The 18,726-nt window shown below is 37.0% G+C and overlaps 1 protein-coding gene across 3 annotated transcripts in view; it reads left to right on the top strand.

The window, feature by feature from the left end:
• The window catches only part of CUL4A (cullin 4A), a 34,978-nt gene extending 16,749 nt beyond the window's left edge, over nucleotides 1-18,229 (top strand). For 2 of the 3 annotated variants that reach the window (XM_066176733.1, XM_066176735.1), the window contains 11 exons: nucleotides 2,488-2,606; nucleotides 5,085-5,277; nucleotides 6,705-6,809; nucleotides 8,524-8,634; nucleotides 9,007-9,092; nucleotides 9,819-9,926; nucleotides 11,060-11,173; nucleotides 12,102-12,207; nucleotides 15,192-15,364; nucleotides 16,218-16,370; nucleotides 16,642-18,229. In XM_066176733.1, the coding sequence (XP_066032830.1) occupies nucleotides 2,488-2,606; nucleotides 5,085-5,277; nucleotides 6,705-6,809; nucleotides 8,524-8,634; nucleotides 9,007-9,092; nucleotides 9,819-9,926; nucleotides 11,060-11,173; nucleotides 12,102-12,207; nucleotides 15,192-15,364; nucleotides 16,218-16,370; nucleotides 16,642-16,737 (1,364 nt within the window). In that variant the 3' untranslated portion in view covers nucleotides 16,738-18,229. The remainder of the gene's footprint in view (nucleotides 1-2,487; nucleotides 2,607-5,084; nucleotides 5,278-6,704; nucleotides 6,810-8,523; nucleotides 8,635-9,006; nucleotides 9,093-9,818; nucleotides 9,927-11,059; nucleotides 11,174-12,101; nucleotides 12,208-15,191; nucleotides 15,365-16,217; nucleotides 16,371-16,641) is intronic. The other variant, XM_066176734.1, reaches the window with a different exon arrangement.
• Nucleotides 18,230-18,726: the final 497 nt, after the last annotated feature.

The raw sequence follows: 18,726 nt of genomic DNA, 5'->3' as shown, positions 1-18,726 counted from the left end.
TTTTCTTCCTTTTCTTGCAGTAGCTGTATTTTAGGTTTTAGATCTTCTAGCAAATTGTCCTTAGATCTGTGTTTTCTTTTATGATGCAAAACAGATGTCCCTGGTAGTCTGGTATCTTCAAGCTCCATCACCTCCATGATTAACACTTTGATGTGTTTTACATACCTTTCTATGTCTTTCTGTCCCTTTTAAAGATGACTTATGCTCACAGTTTTCTCTCAACTACCCAGGAAATCACTTGTTTCACTATTTTCAGTACTTTTATAGAAATAAGCTTGGTCACTTCATCTTAGCTATTCTTAAACTTATAAACAGAAGGTAAGAATAATTATATCTTGCTGATAATGTCGATTTTGCTTGCTCTTTAATTCAAGTGTGATTAAGTAACTTTTCCAGTGATACGCTTTTTTATCAAGTGACTTAAACAGGAAGTATGTGGTCTTGTTTTAAGACTGAACTTAAAAACTGAACTTTTTATTGGTTTACAATGTGTGTGAGAGATTTTTACGTTTTTCTGTCTTTCTGGTTACTGTGCGTCAGGACTCAAGTATTGTTGGATCAGCTTTTGCAGTCAGTCTCCGCAGAGAAAAAATAGTTTAAAAAGCTTCTATCATCACTTGACTTGCTTAGTTTTCTGTATTTGTTTGATCTAGGACATACTTTGATTTGCTTATGGCATCTTAGTATTGTGTTCAAGTAGAAGATGGGACCTTTTGTAGTTTTTCTTCATTAAGTCAAGGAATGTGAAGTAGTCTGTTTGATGCAGGAGAAAACTTTAAAATGCAGGGTCTGTATAAGGAACGTTTCCTTCCTTATGTTAGGATAACTGCTGTTGAGTCATATCTAGTGGGGGGTGGGGTTGCGAGTACAATAGATTTTTCCAAGGCCGTGGCAGTGCGTTCTGGAAGCTCTGTGGAAACCTTTTATCAGAGGGCTTTGCTGCATGTCCTTTTCATTTGTCAAATGTATGGCTAAATATTTTTTCAGTCACATAGCTTATGTTAGAGAAAGGGCAGACTATATTTTATGATCTGGGTTATAATAAAGCAGATAGTGTATTGGTGTCTTTAAATGAATAGCAACTAATGCTTGAATGGGATGGGCATTTTTTTAATTAAGAGAGCTGGGGTTATTCAGCATGGAAAAGAGAAGACTCCCAGGAGACCTCACAGTGACCTTCCAGTACTCGAAGAGGGCTTATAAAAAAGAGGGGGCAGATAGTGATAGGTCATGGGAGAATAGTTTTAACTAAAAAATGAGATATCTAGGATGAGATGTTACTATGAGGGTGGTGAGTCACTGGAACACATCGCCAGGACAAGCTGTGCATGCCCCATCCCTGGAAGTGGTCAAAGCCAGGCTGGAAGGAGATGTGAGCAACCTGGTCTGCTGGAAGGTGACCAATACCTGCCCACAGCTGGGTATTGGAAGAAGATGATTTTTAAGGTCTCTTCCAATCCAAGCCCTTTTATGATTCTTTGATTTCCAGGATTTTAATTCCATGTTCAGTGAAAAGAGAGCACTAAACCCCTGTATTTGAGACTGTGTAGTTTGTTGTTCTACATTTAAAGTACGTCTATTCTTCTGATACCTGAGGAGTTTAGGAAATCTCAAAATAGCAGACAAAAGTTTACCTAACATCATTCCTGAACATTGCTTGCCTTTCTGAACATCCATGAAAGTTACAATATACAGTGAAATATGTTTAAGCTGAAGAATATGGTAGAATATGGGATAATTTGGTAGTGATTCACAAATCAATGTTTCCTTTCATTGTGAAAAATGGCATTAATGAAACATATTTGGTGAAGTAGGACAGTTGTACAGTGTCAGCTACACTGATGGTGTGAATTGTGAACCTGTGTAAAATCAAGCTTTTTGTTTTTAAAAAAATGTCATCAATCTTTGATGCTATGCTTTGGTATTACTAAAGCCTCTGTAACTGACACCAGACAGTACTTCTGATTGCACTCGAACTACATCTGTCATAGTCTGAAATGGAAAAATGTGTATGAAGTTATTTGCTTGTTACATTCCTTAGGCTTCACTTCTCCATTTGCTGGCCCAGAGCTTGGTCTCATGTAGGGTGAATTGACAAAACAAAAGTTGCTTTAAAGGAATTTGTAACACTGTGTTACTCCATTGGTAGGAGTGTAGACTGTTCCCAGCACATTCTTAATCTAAAAACATGGCTCACCATGCTCCACAGAAATAAATCTCATTAAGTATTTATCATTACTTTAAATTTAGGGTAGTTTACTTAGCTTCCTGTTTTCTTTCGAGGTCCTTGATAAAACCATACCCTTGATGTCAAGCTCTCTTCATAACCATTCTGCAAAAGGCTTACAATTATCGCCTGGTTGGGAAAGTATTTCAGTTGAAATACTAGTAAATTCTCTAATAGATATCTTCTCTAATATATTTCTAACTCTATTTATGCAACTGTATTCAAATTTGCTTTTTTTTGAAATTTACTTTTTTTTTTAGGACTTGATAGCCTGCTTGATGAAAACAGAATATCAGATTTGACCCAGACATACCAGCTGTTCAGCCGGGTAAAAGGTGGGCAGCAGATCCTTTTGCAGCATTGGAGTGAATACATCAAGGTATGTCAAAGATCTATTACTAATGTAAAAAATTATGCTGTAACAAATTTCTTCTGACAAAAGCAAGAATAACATATAGGTGTATCACCAGATTTCTGTTTTAAGTAAATATACAGGGAGGGATGTAAATGCTTCTGCCTCAGTAACAATCACATGATGAGAAACAGCAACAGCTGCTTTGGTTTTAAATTTCTACTTGGAAATTGCTTTCCTTATAGGTTTCAACATTATACAGGGTGGTTTTGGTTGCATTGCTTTTAAATAGAACCACGTGCACATGTGTTTAGACTATATTAGACTGTACTGTATGTTTTGCTGCAAATAACTGTTTACGTACCTGCAAAACCAATGAGACATCAGATGTTATTCTTCTGCAGTTTAGGCAGTGCTACTCCTAACCGACCTACAACAGTGCTGATGGGTACTAAAGCTGTTGGGAAGAGAATGCTCCTATTGAAAATAATCCAGCAGTTGTATTTAGATGCTTTGGGTTTGGTTGTCAGGCATAATACCCATATAGTATGCTGCCCCAGAGAGCTTTCACTATAGTGCTCTTGCAAGATGAAGACAGGAAAGCTTCATAAAAGATTTCTCTCCCTGGAGTTGATAATTTTCAATGTCATGGCTCTTCCCTGAACTGCCTATGTGTTCATCAACCTTCAGGACTAAGTGCACAACATCAGTTAATTCTAGAAGTGCCTTTTATGCAAACCTCTGTCTGGAGTTCAGCGTGATCCACCGGTGTTGCAGCTCAAGGGAGTGGAACATAGTTACCTCTGCCCCCAAAACCGAGGTGGAGTTTGCTCTTAGGGTGTTGCCTAATTGAATGGTGGTGCTGTGGCTGAGGAGGATTATCTTTCTTCTTCCTTTCTCCCAGATCATGCTCCTCACTTAATCCTAGTGCTGCCCGCCGCTCCATACGCTCTCCTGTGATGTTTTATCACAATACCTGGGCAAGGTCAGTTTAATCCCAGGTTTTGTGAGCTAAAGAGACTCACAGAAAAGTCCATGTGGTGGTCCAGGTAAAGAAGCAGGAGTTCAAGATGGGTAGAAAATAAGGAAAGGAACCTCTCCTTTCATAGCAGCAAGTTGCTAAATTGGCTTATCATACCCTGTATCTCACAGAATCAGACCTCTTAACAGCTTTAAGATGGCTTTGTACATACTCTAAAATGTAGAAAACCTTTTCCATACTGTCAGTAAATCTCCTCCTTCCCAACATTCTGCATGACAGTAAAGAGAGGCTTCAAGAACTTCTGACGTTTATCTTGTGAGCCACATTACTGTGGTAAGGGTCTATGATCCATTGTAGTCACCTTTTTGTGAATTCAGAGGTGCCATTTGGTTTTTTGTATCTCAGTTTGCCATTTGCAGAATGGGGGAAAGGCCTGCAATTTAGGAATGTACCTGACAGACTGTGAGACACCCAAATGCTGTGTTAATGAAGGGGAAATTCTGACGAGGGGAAGATCTGATGGACTAGGTGATAATCAGAGGTCTCTTCCGGCCCAAACTGTTCTGTGCTTCTGTGATACACATGTTGAGTCAAAGGACCTTGGGAGCCTTCTGTTCAGCTTTACTGTGAAATGGTACTTGAGAGAGATCTCCATGAAAGTTGACAGCGGCTAATTAGATGATGCAGTGGAAATTCTGAGGCTGGAGAGCGATTTCCCCCTATCTCGTTTACTGTTGTTGGCTAACATACTTCAGTTGGTGAAAACACACCAATTGAATTCTGTTTTGCTTTTGCTGTGCAGATGTTCTTCTTTGTCACCTTGGAAAACTGATCATTCTGTCCGGGCACTGATCAGTGTTACTAAGCAAATGTAAATTGTCCAGTAGGTGAAAATCCTCCCGTACAGGATATTTTGGTTCATTAGACAAATGGTGTTCTATGTCTGAGATAATAAATTTAGGAACAGGAAGAAAAAGTCGAGTCTGTGTATGCTGCTTGTGCATGAGAATTTTGTTTCCTTCTAAGTTAGCTACGATTGTTTTGGTTTAGAGCCCTTGATGAAAGAGAAATCTCTGGGGGCTGAGCAGCAGTTAAATTTTTTGCTACCTGTTTAACCAAGTAAGCTCTCCAGCAGGTTTAATAAAAGAGTGCAAATTTTCCTTCTTATTTAATGTTTCTGAGGCAGTTTCCATTTAATTTATTTTACATGAATCATGGTTCTGTATCTCACTGTAAACTTGCACGTCATAGTCATGTCTACTGTGTATTTATTTAATTTTTTTCTTTTGTCTTAAATGTAAATCTTTAAATCAAACACTAATGTTTGAAATCCATTAATGTGTGTCTAGTTTTTATTTTAAATTTCAATGCATCTCATTTTTTAAGAACTTGCAGTCATAAGTAGGTAGTTCTGTAAAAAAATTCCTTTCTCTAATGATAAATTTTATAAGGGTAAATGATTCTGTTGGGGGAGATAGGTAGCACTCTAAAGTATTTTACTATCAAAAGTGTTTGTTTTACAGAACTTTGGGACAACAATAGTGGTTAATCCTGAAAAAGACAAGGATATGGTGCAAGAGCTACTAGATTTTAAGGATAAAGTGGACCATATCATAGAAGTGTGCTTTCAGAAAAATGAAAAATTTATAAACTTGATGAAGGAGTCCTTTGAAACATTTATCAACAAGAGACCAAATAAGCCTGCAGAATTGATAGGTACACAAATATTTTTCTGTAAAATATTTCAAAAATCTGTAGAAAGCATGATAATGCTGCTGAGTGTGCTAGTGCAATAGTGGTGGAGTCGCATTCTGCTTTAGGAGACTGGTTTTGGGACGTGAGGCAAAGGTTAACTGGGGCGCGTGGTGGGTCCCGAGAGCTTGGGTGTGCTGTCAGGGGCCTGGTGGAGCATGTCACCTGTCACCTCCTGTCCCTGCTCTGCTGCTTGCACGGGGCCTGGGGCTAACAACTGCTCAGTGGAGCGCTGGGGCTGCCACGGGACTAAATGGCCAGTGGGAACAGCAGCTGTGGCAAGTAAAGGGGAACTGGCTTTAATTGTGGTGGTAGAGGAGTTCTGTGGATGTTCTGGATCTCTCAGGAAGGACTAAGTACAGCCCATCCATCTGCTTTGAAGGCTGAAGTTGGGATAACAATTTTAAAGCCTTCAGGTACAAGGAATTTTAATGGAGGGGAAAAGCCCCACTACCTTGACAGGAGAACTTGCGCTTACTAACGGGAAAGATAATAACAAATTCTTTAAAAATACTGTTATTTAGTTTATCCCTGATCTGGCAAAAGCTATCTTGACAGTTTTTGCCTGCTGAAAAACTGGAGCTGTGGCATTTTACACCAGGAGAGGATCCTGCTCCTTGGTTGTTTGTTTTTCCTCTGTACATTCTTCTGTCTTTATTTGGCTTATTTTGTGTCTTCCGTCTAAAATCCACTTTATGTAGGACAGATTGCACAACACAGTGATACAGGTTAAAGCCGTGATATGGGTTGTTGTCATTTGTGGATCATGGTGTTCGAGCTGCCACAAAGGTTTTTTTCTTACACAGAAGGTTGTATAAGGATACTAATGTGGCTTAATAAATACTCAGCTAAACTCAAGGCTTAACCTTGTTTCTGGCATTCTGAAGCTACTAACTGGAAAGCATTGCTTCTGTTTAAATTTTAATATGCTCCTACTAAGGAGCATGAGGGACATGGTAAAGGTTCACAAAAATATAGTCCTCTTTATGTTGTTTGTTTCTGTTTCTCATAAAATGCATTCATATACATTGTATGCTTCCAAAACATTGTCTTTCAGCAAGTAATGTGCTTGTATGACTGTGACACAAAATGTGGGAATTTCTAATGCAATAATTTTAATTATTATACTGTATTCACTTTTTGCCTTGGACTGTTCCTTTTTGCAGTTCTTTTCCATTATATATAGTAAGGCTCCAGTAATATAGTAGGGCTCTGTCATTCCACTGAACATAGGGATTGGAAAAGGGAAAATAGAAAATCTAGTGCTTATCCTATATTTTAACAGACAGTAGTATTTAACACCTAGTAATATTTCAAGCAGGAGATGCTTAAAGGAGATTGGTATTTTAGATCTATTTTTTAAGCTGTTACCTAATTTTATTTATTTGTAGCAAAATATGTGGATTCCAAGTTAAGAGCTGGTAATAAAGAAGCAACAGATGAAGAGCTGGAAAGAATCCTTGACAAAATCATGATCATATTTAGATTCATTCATGGTAAGAAATAGCAGTTTGCTGTTGATGCAATTAAAACTGTTCCCGTTGCTAATATTAGGGCTGCTTTCCTCTGAATGCAAGAGATCTTTTTCAGCATGAATTTCTGCTCAATTTGGTCTTTAATTCAAGTTGCCTTACACCTGGAGGAGCACAGAAATATACTGGGGAGGACAAATAGTTCTGTGGAGATTGGCAAATTACAGACCTTTCAGAGTCTTCTGAGTGGAGAGCTAAGAGTTAGAGGTGTTGCTGAAAGTTTTTTAACGTAAATCAACCATGCCTGTAATGACAGCCTCTCCTCTAATGACAGTACAGGCTTTCTCTTTCCTGTCCATTTATGTACGTTGTAGGCATAAAGCATGAAAAGTCAGCAACTTTTCTTGACTTCTCTTTTCTCATCATAGCTGAGAAGGAGCACAGAGGAGGGCTCAGAGTGATAGGAAAAAGTGTTATTGCTGAGTTTCACTGCTTTTGAAATGCATTTCACTCATGTATATCTGCCTGAGCAAAACCCTTGAATGTGTTAGGAAAAATTGGGGTTTTTTCCTAGACTGGCTATCAGAAAAACCAGTGGTCTAATCCAGTACAGATGCATGGTCACTGCTCTGAGGGAAGTGGAATGTGTATCCTGGGCTGGGGTGGAATAGCAGGGATTACCCAGTTCTGTATTAGTTTGTCTGAGGTCTCTGGGGTTCTCTCCTCATAAAAGTCCCGAACAAGTACAATATGATGGGAAAGAACTCAAGTCATAAAGTATTATCATTTGCATAACTGAATCATAATTGCATTGTTTTTGTCAGATGGAGATGGTGAATGAAAACAGTTGTACTGGCAGCTTGTCAGCCTAAGAGATTTAATTTCTGTTAATCTGAAACTATCAGCAACTCTTTTTCTCTTCATATTTTTTGTAGTGCTGAGCTAAAAGCACAAATTTTATTTGGAGCTGTCTAGTACATAGGAGCTCTTTTAAGAGCAGATGATAATTAGTAGGTAGTTTCTGGGCTTTGGCCTTTTTGATAATACCTTGATGCAGCTGGTTCATGAAACTTCACCAGGACAGAATGGGGAAAGAAGATGACTAGCATAAGAAACACTAAATTGGAAGGTGTTTGCAAGGAATTACAAGGGGCTACTGTAAGCGGCACAAGTATTGGCTTGGGTTACAGTAAATTTGTTCCTCTTAAAGGGGAACCTTGCTGGTATCTTTGCACTGTCATTAGGAAGAAGCTTGGGTTTAAGGTGTGAAAGTTCGTGGTTATCTCTAGGACTCATTTATTTCAAAAGGGTGTTGGCAAACCATGTGAGAGGACTCCTGTTAAATTTTCTTTCCCTTAGGCTTTTAAAATATATTCTTTAATGCATAGAAAACCTTCTCCCCTCACCTTTTCTTAATAAATCAGACCAGTGGAGGGAGAATGTTCTTCTGGAGCCCAGAGTAATTTCATGAGCTTTGCAGCTGATGCAATGGAAAATAAAAGGCAGCCTAAGTTCCTGGGGCAGAAATAAAAAATAAGTAAAAAATCTGCAAAATGTTTAAAATTACTAAAATATTAAAAGAACAAAATGTCTGTGTGTTTTTTTCGCTGCTGCATAATGAATATTGTTCTGTTAATGAGCTTTTTATGTGAAAGGCGTGTGTCACAAACCTTAAGGTCAGTTAGATGCAGATAGAATGTATCATTTCATTTAAATTTTTGTTTCAATTTCTTTACAGGGAAAGATGTGTTTGAGGCATTTTATAAGAAAGACTTGGCCAAAAGACTGCTGGTTGGTAAAAGTGCATCAGTAGATGCAGAGAAGTCCATGTTGTCAAAGCTTAAACATGGTAGGTGTCTTCAGATGTGTTAAATTTGTATTACTTCTTGGTGTGCAAATTGGAATCCTTATTTTCTCATGTTTTTAAGTGACAAGCCAAATTTTAAGTAATAGCTGGACAGCTCTTTAATACTTGGGGGGGGGGGGTGTATATATATGTATATCAGACCTTTCATTATGCTCAGAAAGAACTATCAGGCTGACTTCTTAGGTATGAGTGGTTTATTTAATGTACCTACAGAGGAGCAAAATCCTGAAAAGGTACCTATTTGTGGATGCTCTGTAACCTGGTAATGTGGCTCAGCTGTCTCAGGTTAAATGTTTTACTTGTTCTGTGCTTCTCTGTAATTATGGGATCTTTGCCCTTTTTTTTGTGTGACAGAATGTGGCGCTGCTTTTACCAGCAAACTGGAGGGCATGTTCAAGGACATGGAACTGTCCAAAGATGTCATGGTACAGTTCAAGCAGGTACCTTTAGCTTTTGTTTGTATACTAAATTTTCTGCAGTCATGGGGAGGCATTTAACGGTGCTGTCCCTTGGATTAAGCTAAAATTAAACAAAACAGCTTTTGAGCAGATCCTAGTCACAACAATGGCGTCTACTTACTGTTCTGTTTATACAACAGAATTTGTTTATTGTGTACAATAATTTTATTGTATAAAACAAAAAATACAATTTTGATTCCTTTTAAAGTAAATTAGTCTAAATACCACGTAGTAATTTAGTTGACTGACATCCTTACAAGTCTGTATCCTTTCACTCTGTAAACTGCTGCTGCGCTGATGATTTTTTTGTGAATGGCCCACACCAGAGAAACTCCCTGAAGGTTGCTAAGTGCACAGAAACTGTGCATGTCTCAGCCCCAAAGTTTCCAACCTGATGGTGACTGATAATTGCTTGCAGGAAATACTGTATGTGCTCACTTTGTTGTTTAATTTCTCTCTGGGTACTTGTTTTGGGACCTTACTGAAGTCAGGATGCTAGGGTAGAGATCTGCTTGCTGTGTTTTGAAGTTGGGGAAGTGGTCATTAGCTAGTTACTGAAAATCCTGGTAGAGCATGTCTAACCAAGGATGTGGCCTGTAAGAATTTTTCATTGTTATACTAATCCTAAATTTCTAATTTAAGTACATACATTTTCTAATTTAGTATGGAGATAGTGTACTTGAATAATTTTTGTCTCTTATATTTTAGTATATGCAGAACCAAAGTGACCCAGGAAATATAGACCTGACAGTAAATATATTAACTATGGGATATTGGCCAACTTACACACCTATGGAAGTCCATTTAAATTCAGAGGTTCGTGTTTGAATTCTTCTTCTAAATGCACTTTGCAGAATGGAATCATTGTCACAGGATGCATTAATGCCCTTCATTTAACGTTTTTTCTGCTAGATATTTAAGGGGTTTATGTAATTTTAAGGATTCCAGAATTGCAAAAAATAAAATGTGGTGGGTTTTTTACCTGTATAATAATATCATTGCCTTACTTAGAATTGCAGGCAGTTACTTAAAAGTTTGCAATTGGTCAGTTCACCTTAATTTAGTCAATCTTTAACTACATTGCTTAGGCACTTTGAACTAGTCAATAGTTATGTTATTGCAGGTTCCTTTTTTTAAAGATCCTTCTTCCGTTCCCTGCAATGTGTCACACAAAACTAACCCGTGCATTTAAATAATATTTGCCTGAAAAATGATTGTTTCCCAGTTGAGAGATTTTTGCCAAGCTCCTTCCAGGAATGATTTAGGTTGAAATGTGTATTTGGAGTCCCTATTTCCTACAATACCTTGCTTGATTGGACGTGTGGGAAGCACTTCCGAGGTCAGAGGTGGTAATGGGGTTCCCACTCAGTTTGGAACATATGGAAGCTCTTGTACCCTTGTTCCTGAAGTGTCTTTTCCTCTGTGACAGACTACTGAAGGATCCAGCCTGAGCAACACCTCATGAAAATGGAGGGGTAGAATCCCCTTACTTGGAAGTAAGAGGGCATAACGTAGTGGAATTGGCCTGGAGTTAAATTCCATCCAGAAACTACCGGAAGAACTTAAGAGCAGATGGTACTAGCCAGTGTAAAGTGTGAGATGGATGCTTTTTGTCCCATGACTTCCAGGTCAGATTCAAAGTCCGGGACAAAACCAGTATCTCTTTTGAGGTTTAAAACCCTTTACCAGGGAGTTTATTTTACTGTTATTTAAAACAAAACAAGTAAAGTAAAAGTCCAAGGAAAATTCAGTTATTTTTGAATTGAGGCTTTATGTGCATAATAGTGCCAGTCTACTTGAGAGCAAAATTTTGCTCTTTAGATCAAGTTTTTACCACAAAAGTACCTGTTATGAAACATGATTGAGGAGAAGAAAGAAATTACATGTGTGAAATCTTTTCATATCACTGCACTGATAAAATGCTACTGTTTTTACTCTTTTCTTAACAGATGATAAAACTTCAAGAGGTATTTAAAACCTTTTACCTGGGAAAGCACAGTGGCCGAAAACTTCAGTGGCAGACCACTTTAGGGCATGCTGTCCTAAAGGCAGAATTTAAGGAAGTAGGTTTGCTTGCATGATGCTTTGCCTGTTAGGTTAAAATTTAAGTGAATTATTTGGAATCTTATCATATGTTGTATTTTTTATAAAGGTAGTAACACTTTTGTGGAGGAACAATCACAATTCAATACTGTTACTTTGTAAAGAAAGTAGGCTTTTTATTATTAAACTGAAATACCACCTAGCTAACAAGACAGTGTGATACCTTTTGGTAATACTAATTTGATAGGAATTGTTGCTCATTCAAATAAATTAAGTTGTAATAAAACAAGAAACTAAAGCAAGAAAAAGACAGCGTCTTTTATCTTCAATTTGGAATTGTTTTGATTGTAGAAATCCTGGTGATGCTTTTAGTATGCTTGACATACATAAGGAAGATTGAAGAGTGTTAGTCATGTGATGGCTGTGGTTAAAATTTAAATGCTTCTTGATTTATTTAACTGTTAAATAACTGCACTGTTTGTTCATGTGGTTTTGTTTTGTCTCATGCAGTATCTTGCCTTGTAATAGTGCAGCATCACTGAGCTACAGCAAAGACAAAAACCCCCTTGAATTCTTTTACTAACTTGCTGTGAATATTAACTTGAATTAATTATGGACAAATTTGCTATTGACGATGGCAACAGCAAAATTTCATATATTGTAATTAAAATGAAGTGAAGGATGTGAAGTAAATACCAGGCCATTCTAACAAGCTTCTGCTGTGTATTGTATTGTTAGTCTTAGAGGAGAGGAAAAAGAGGTTTTATGAATATCCTGTTTCCTCAATACAACATTCAGGCAGATTCTTTTGTGTGCCAAGCATTCTAAAAGGCATATCCATTCTTCTAGAAATCGAAAAATTAATGTATATGTTCTGTAACTGTCAAATGTAGGGGGTACAGTAGAAAATTCTCTGAATATTACTATATTTTGTTGTTTCTCTTTCAGGGGAAGAAGGAGTTTCAAGTGTCACTCTTTCAGACATTAGTATTGCTTATGTTTAATGAAGGAGATGAATTCAGTTTTGAAGAAATTAAAATGGCTACTGGTGTAGGTAGGAAGAATACTTTCCGATTCTTAAATTTATTCATCAAGTCATTGGCAATTATGATTTGGTATGCAAAGGCCTAATTTTAAGAAATTTGTCATGGTCGTTAGGACAAGCTTTCTGTGCCAATAGCATACGCACACCAAACGTGGTGAGGAAAACACACTGCAGGTATTTTAGTGTATTTTCTTGGTGTGTAAAAATGGATGCTTCACAAAATTACTAGTAAGAACTGTGTGGCACATGGTACTACTAACAACCTATTGGATTTCACTGCAGTTCTTAAAATTTAAGTGGTGATAAAGACTATTGTGTGTACAGATTCTTTTTGCTCCCTTTTCAGTTTCTCGTACTTTGAAAATGATGTGTCATTTGGGGGTGATTTAAGAGAGTATTTTCAATTGAAGTGTTCTGAGAGCTCACCTGCCTGTTGCCCATTCCTGTGGCTAGGGTGCCCCTTCCCAGCAGGAAGGATTTGTTCAGAGCAGCAGTGTGTGCTGGGTGTGTTCTTTGTAGCTCTCTGCCTTGGCACTTGAACCTGTAGGACAGAGAAAACTGAGGAAGAGTAGAGTTTTCTTTTTAACCATCTGCAGTATCTGTCTTCTGTGTTTTTATGTTCTAGGGTGGGTTTTTTCCCCCGAATTCTTACACTCTCTTGAAACAGTTGCAGCCAAAACAGTGTCATCGTTACTCTGCAAATTTATACCCAGTAGTCCTTCACATGTTGAAACTTGAGATCGACCTAATCAGTATCTGAAAGAATATTTGAGTCCTTACAAGTACTAAAATATTGTAATGTATTTATTAGAAGACTGTAAAATGGGGATACCAAGAATCCTTGCAGTTCAGAATGATGCATTGCAGAAGGAAGTACGGCCTGGGTGCTTCATTGTCTCAGTGTCAGTGCTAGAAGTTAGTCATCCTCTCCCGTAATGGTAAGGGAGCTAAAGAAAATCCATGCCAGTGATAATAATCATCAGGATAGTCTGGAGAGGCTCATTAGGTTGGAGTACAATGTTTACAGAACAAAGGTTCATGCAAGCCTTACCCAGGTCCTGCTTTCTCATCTTGGATTGCTGTCCCTTGGAGCTTGCATTCTGGCTGCCTGACAGCAACAGATAAAATCTGCTGTGTGGAAATCCATTCCATTATAGCACAAAATAAGGAATTCAATGGACTGTTTTTAAGGCAGGTGGCTGGAACTGATAGTTGGGAGCTACCTATATGTCATTGTTCTGAGCACCATGCCTGTACTTCTCTCCCCTCTGCAGAAGTAGTATAGAAATTTCGAGAGTAAGGACAGTTCATGGTCCACAGTGTTCTGTGAGACCAGGATGAATAGCATAGAATCACAGAATGGCTTGGATTGGAAGGGATCTTAAAGGTAATCTAGTTCATCCCCCTGCCCTGGGCAGGGATACCTTCCATTAAACCTGCCTGGTCTTGAACACTTCCAGGGAAGGAGCATCCAGAACTTCTCTGGACAACCTGTTTTAGTGCCTTGCCACCCTCACAATAAAGACTTTCTTTCTAATAGCTAGTCTGTTCTGTTTCAGTTTGAAATCATTCCCCCTTGTCATGTCACTGCATGGTTTTGTAAAGTTACAAGTTGCTTATCCATTTTTCTTGGAGGGATTAATTGGCCACAGTTGGAACTTGTGTTTTCCAATCACTGTTACAATAAATTATCATCAGCCTCTTTAATGAGATTGTCCCTGCTACATTAGGACAGCGAGAAAATGCATAAACTGTTACTCAGAGAAAGAATGGGCATCTTCTCTCTAATTGTGCTACTTTGAGATGTGTTATCCAAATATATTTTGTGTTTTGACTTGTCTTATTATCAAGGAAGCCTCTGGGGGCTGTAGTTTTTACTTCTACTTCAGGGATTGATAAGTAATTGTAAATTCCTTCCCTCTGGCATACTGTAACCTGTGACTTCCCATGCAAAGCTCCAGAGTGTTTTAACAGCTGCCTTGTGTTTGGAAAAAGCACGGCTCAACAATCTCTATTTACTGAGGCTGAAACACAAAAAATACCTCAAAACGTCATTAATGCTTGTTTACCCCACATTGTTTAAAGGAGTTTTTACTAGAAATCACTGGACAGTTGGAAGTTTAAAGGAAGGAAAAGGCAGCTCTGTGTAAAAGCTTAAGTATTTTAAAAGTAGTGATGGTGTTACTCTTTTACTCAGCTGTACTTCAGCACTAGATTGTAAAACCTTTCTTTCAGTTTTTGAACTAAAACTCCATTCAGGAGATCCAACGCATTTAGTGATAATTTTATACTGTGAATGAAGTATTCTAGAGACTGCAGAGGCTGTTTCAATGCAAAATCTTGATACAAGGCTTTGCAACATAAAATAAAGTCTTAAATATTCTAATTATCTTCTTGCCTAAATGCTTTTAGCCTTAAATATTACTACATGAAATTTTCCTGACACACTTGTCTACTACTTTCATGTTTTGAGAGCAGTTTGACTATAATAGCAGTCAGCTGTATCCTCCCACAAAACATCTTTCTGTCAATTTAGACTTCTGTATTTTTATTCTATTTTTTTGCTGTGTGATAAAAACATTGATCAAATAGGTGGCTTTGAGTTTCTTGTCATACATTGACTTTTTGTTTTCCAAAGCCCTGTTACTACCACACAAAACTAAAGCAATAAAACTAAGTTTGTGTTAATGTGAAATCTTTTTCGAAACTATTTTGGATAGAAAACTCACTGAGATGAGCCTAAATCCAACTTCCTGACATATATAATCCTGTGCATGCTCTCAGCATTTAACTTGTGAAAGACAACACCAAGTTTGAATGCTGTGAGCTACTTCCTAATTGGAACTTAGAAGACGGTATTAACATAAAATCACTGGCTTCTCGATTTTATTTCTAGATTAATCACATAAAACTTGATGTTATGTGATTAACATAACATTAACTTGATGTTAACGTTTTGTTCTGCTTTCTTCCAAATTTAAACTCCTTCACAGAGGACAGTGAATTAAGAAGAACCTTGCAGTCCTTAGCTTGTGGAAAAGCACGAGTGTTGATTAAAAATCCAAAGGGCAAGGATGTGGAAGATGGAGATAAATTCATCTTTAACGGTGACTTCAAGCATAAATTGTTTAGAATAAAGATCAACCAGATTCAAATGAAAGAAACAGTACGTACTTTTTGCATTCATTTAGTTTATGTATTAATTGTTTATCCACATATCCCTTATGGAAAGATATAATCTCTTGTGGTTTTTGCATATGAAGAAATGAATATTTAATTTTGATGGATATTTCATTTTTAGAGTAGTCAAGATAACTCAGAGAGGCAATAGACCCTAAAATCACTGAACTTGAAAACAACTTAAGTTGCTTCCTGCGGTTGCAAATTTAAATGCCTGTATATTAAACTAAAAGGATCTTGTAGATGTTTCAGTCCGTCTTAGAAGTTTGTGGTGTTGCTGAAGTGTTGGTACTATATTGAACTCATGAATCAAATGTTACCATGTCACTTCTATATCTAGCAGGTAAGAGGGCTATAAAAGGATTGTCCCTGATTCTGCAGTGAAAAAAAAAACTTATTTGTTGTATCTGAATCCCCATTCTTGACACAAGAGGACATATTCTAATTAACATTGGCTTGTTTCTTTTTTGCTTTTGCATATTAAATTAGCTGAAATTCAAACTGGAGTTTGACACAAAACACTGCTGTATTTGGGCTGTCAAAGTGTTACGTGTTCCCTCAAAAATCTGAAGGAAGTTTCTAAGATACGCTTTAATTTATCAAATAATGTAAAACAAGACACATTTTTTCCTTTACGTTATCCTTAATTTTCTCTTTTACTTGCTTTAGCAGTATACTTCAGAAATCACATACCTCTTAGAATGCAGTGATGCATGCATCTGTCTCAGGGATGAGTAAGAATGCATGAGTTTCATTTTATTGCCAAGGTTAACTATAGGTATATAATTAATAGTAGCAACAGAAGGTGATACGATTTGTGGTGTTGTATTGTTCTTTAGGTTGAGGAACAGGTCAGCACAACTGAAAGAGTATTTCAGGACAGGCAATACCAGATTGATGCTGCTATTGTTCGAATAATGAAGATGAGGAAGACTCTTGGTCATAATCTTCTTGTTTCTGAATTGTATAATCAACTGAAATTTCCTGTAAAGGTAACTTACGTTTTTGTTTGTCAAACCATCCTAGGTTTATCTAAATATATGTAATAGATGTTTCTATTCAGCTTATCTATAAGAGCAAGAAATGTGAAATACAGAATTAAACCCAAAGATTAAGGTATCGTGTGAACAGAAGTCAGAGTATCAGTATCATCATCAGTTATATACTATGATGCATTTCTTATATAGCTTTTAGCAGTATTTTTTTAAAGTATGTTTGCCTTTGTATTCCTAACTGTTCTACTAATCTCATCTTTTCTTGTAGCCTGGAGACTTGAAAAAGAGAATTGAATCTCTCATTGACAGAGACTATATGGAGAGAGATAAAGACAACCCCAATCAGTACCACTATGTCGCATAAAGGAGAAGAAAAAGTTTTATTTTAAAAAATTAAAGAATAAAAACCAAAATCATATATCTTCAGGACACCAAATACCTATGCTGTTCCAGACTTTCCTTTTAGCAGATTTCGGGTTGATGTATATTATTCAACCAGCTGCATGCACTGCTGTGGAAAAGAAGCAAAATGACATGTTAATTGATCGCCTTTGTCAAGACTTCTTACTAATTTTAAATGTCCTGGGGGTTGGTTTTTTTTTTTCCCCTTTAGTTAATGTTTTGTTCTCTTGGGTTCTTCAAAATTTAGTTTTACAGTTTTGTTTAACAATGTCATAGAAGTTGGATGGAAAGGTAAAATCAGCTGTGTGAAAAGTAATTCTGTCATGGGGGCAAGTCTGGTTTCTTCATTTAGGTGTTCCTAACTGCATCCATAAAGTCCCTAAATGCTGCATTCTTTAGCTACAGTGACAACTTGGGTAACTTTTTAAAAACCCTTCAGAGATGAACATGTACATACAAGCAGTGTTGTTGAAATACACTGAAGTTTTGCACCATGAAAACCCTTAAACTTGTGTTCTGTTATTTTTCTTTCAAGTTATTAGAAACTTCAGTCTGGTTTGGATAAATCAGGTTTTGAAGTGAGATTCTTGAAGTGCCAAGAGGACAGCTGCATTCATGTGTGTACTTAGCTGTTGGATTATTTAGCTAAAGTATGGATTGTTCTATTATTACTACTATTGCTGGCTTGGGTGGCAAAGATTAGATCTGAGTCAAAGAGGCCCTACCTCATTTTAGGGCAGCAGGTGTATTTCACTTTCTGTAATTGCTGTAACATTTAGTTCTGCCTTGAAAATAACATCCAGGGAACTTACTGTACAGCGTGCTCCACTTTAAGAAAGCAAAACCTTTTTTTAAAAAAAAAAATACTTTTATGGTCTCAATATTGGGAAAGCATAGCTTTTTGTCTTGAAAGACTGAGGATTTTGTGAGTACTTTGTTACATATTGTACATACGTAAGTTGATTTGATTTGAAGACTGAATGATGCTGTAGATGTGTTAGATAAGTGTAACTATGAGGAGGACACCTTTTCTGGTAATACCTGCAAGACTGTTTATTTTCCTGAATTGTCTACTGGTATGTTTTATTCTGAAAAAGAGCTACCAAAGGAGTTTTGATCGCTGCATAAAAGAGAATTTAACTGAGCAATATTTTTTTGAGAGACACCTTACTTAGTTTATGTAACATGGGATTTGTGCATCAATTAAAAGGCCACTTCTTGAAATAAACAATGCTATGAGGTGACAACTTGTGGAACTACATATTAAAAGTCGTTATTCTGTCCTCTGGTGTCATTAATTTTATTGCATTCTGAATTATTTTTGTTCCCTTTGTGTTTAGAAACTAAACATGTTTAGTTTATTGTATTTAAAGCATATTTAATATTATAATTTAATGTAGACTTATTTTAATATTTGAATCTTCAGTTAATGCAAATAAAATCTTTGATGCATATTAAGTATTCATTTCTTAGCCTTTGTGAGAATGTGGCACTTTAGTTTATTTTTGTGGTTGGTTTTTTTAGTGTTAGTTATACCATTCATTTTGTAGTTCCCTTTTTATGTATATGGAAACCAATGAGATCCATCTTACCAGACTTCCAAACCAAAAAAGGAATATATGCTTCACAGAAAGGTGATGGCCAGAGAGGCTTTATTCACACTGAAAGCTGGCAGTAAGTAGTGTGCAGTAGCTGTTAGGAAGCAGTGACAATGTACTGCCTGCCCTTTCTGAACTCATATGTTCTGGTTCAGTAGTTTGAAACAATAGCTTAAAGCAGTGGTGTTATCCTGAAGATGACTGAAATGGTTCTGCCTCAAGAAGCATTGTTAATTAAAAGTGCTGATATGTGCAGTTTTTCTTAATTGCCGCTGACTAAGAACTCTTTGGCCACATTATTCTGGTCTAGCAATTAAAAATCAGTTGCTCCACAGCAGTGGAAATCACGAAGC

The sequence above is a fragment of the Chamaea fasciata genome, unplaced genomic scaffold (assembly GCF_029207755.1).
Source record: "Chamaea fasciata isolate MVZ Bird 193981 ecotype frontalis unplaced genomic scaffold, bChaFas1.0.hap1 SCAF_2, whole genome shotgun sequence".
NCBI classification, from domain to species: Eukaryota; Metazoa; Chordata; class Aves; order Passeriformes; family Sylviidae; genus Chamaea; species Chamaea fasciata.
Note: the sequence above shows the minus strand (reverse complement) of the source record. Positions and strands in the feature narration are given on the sequence as shown.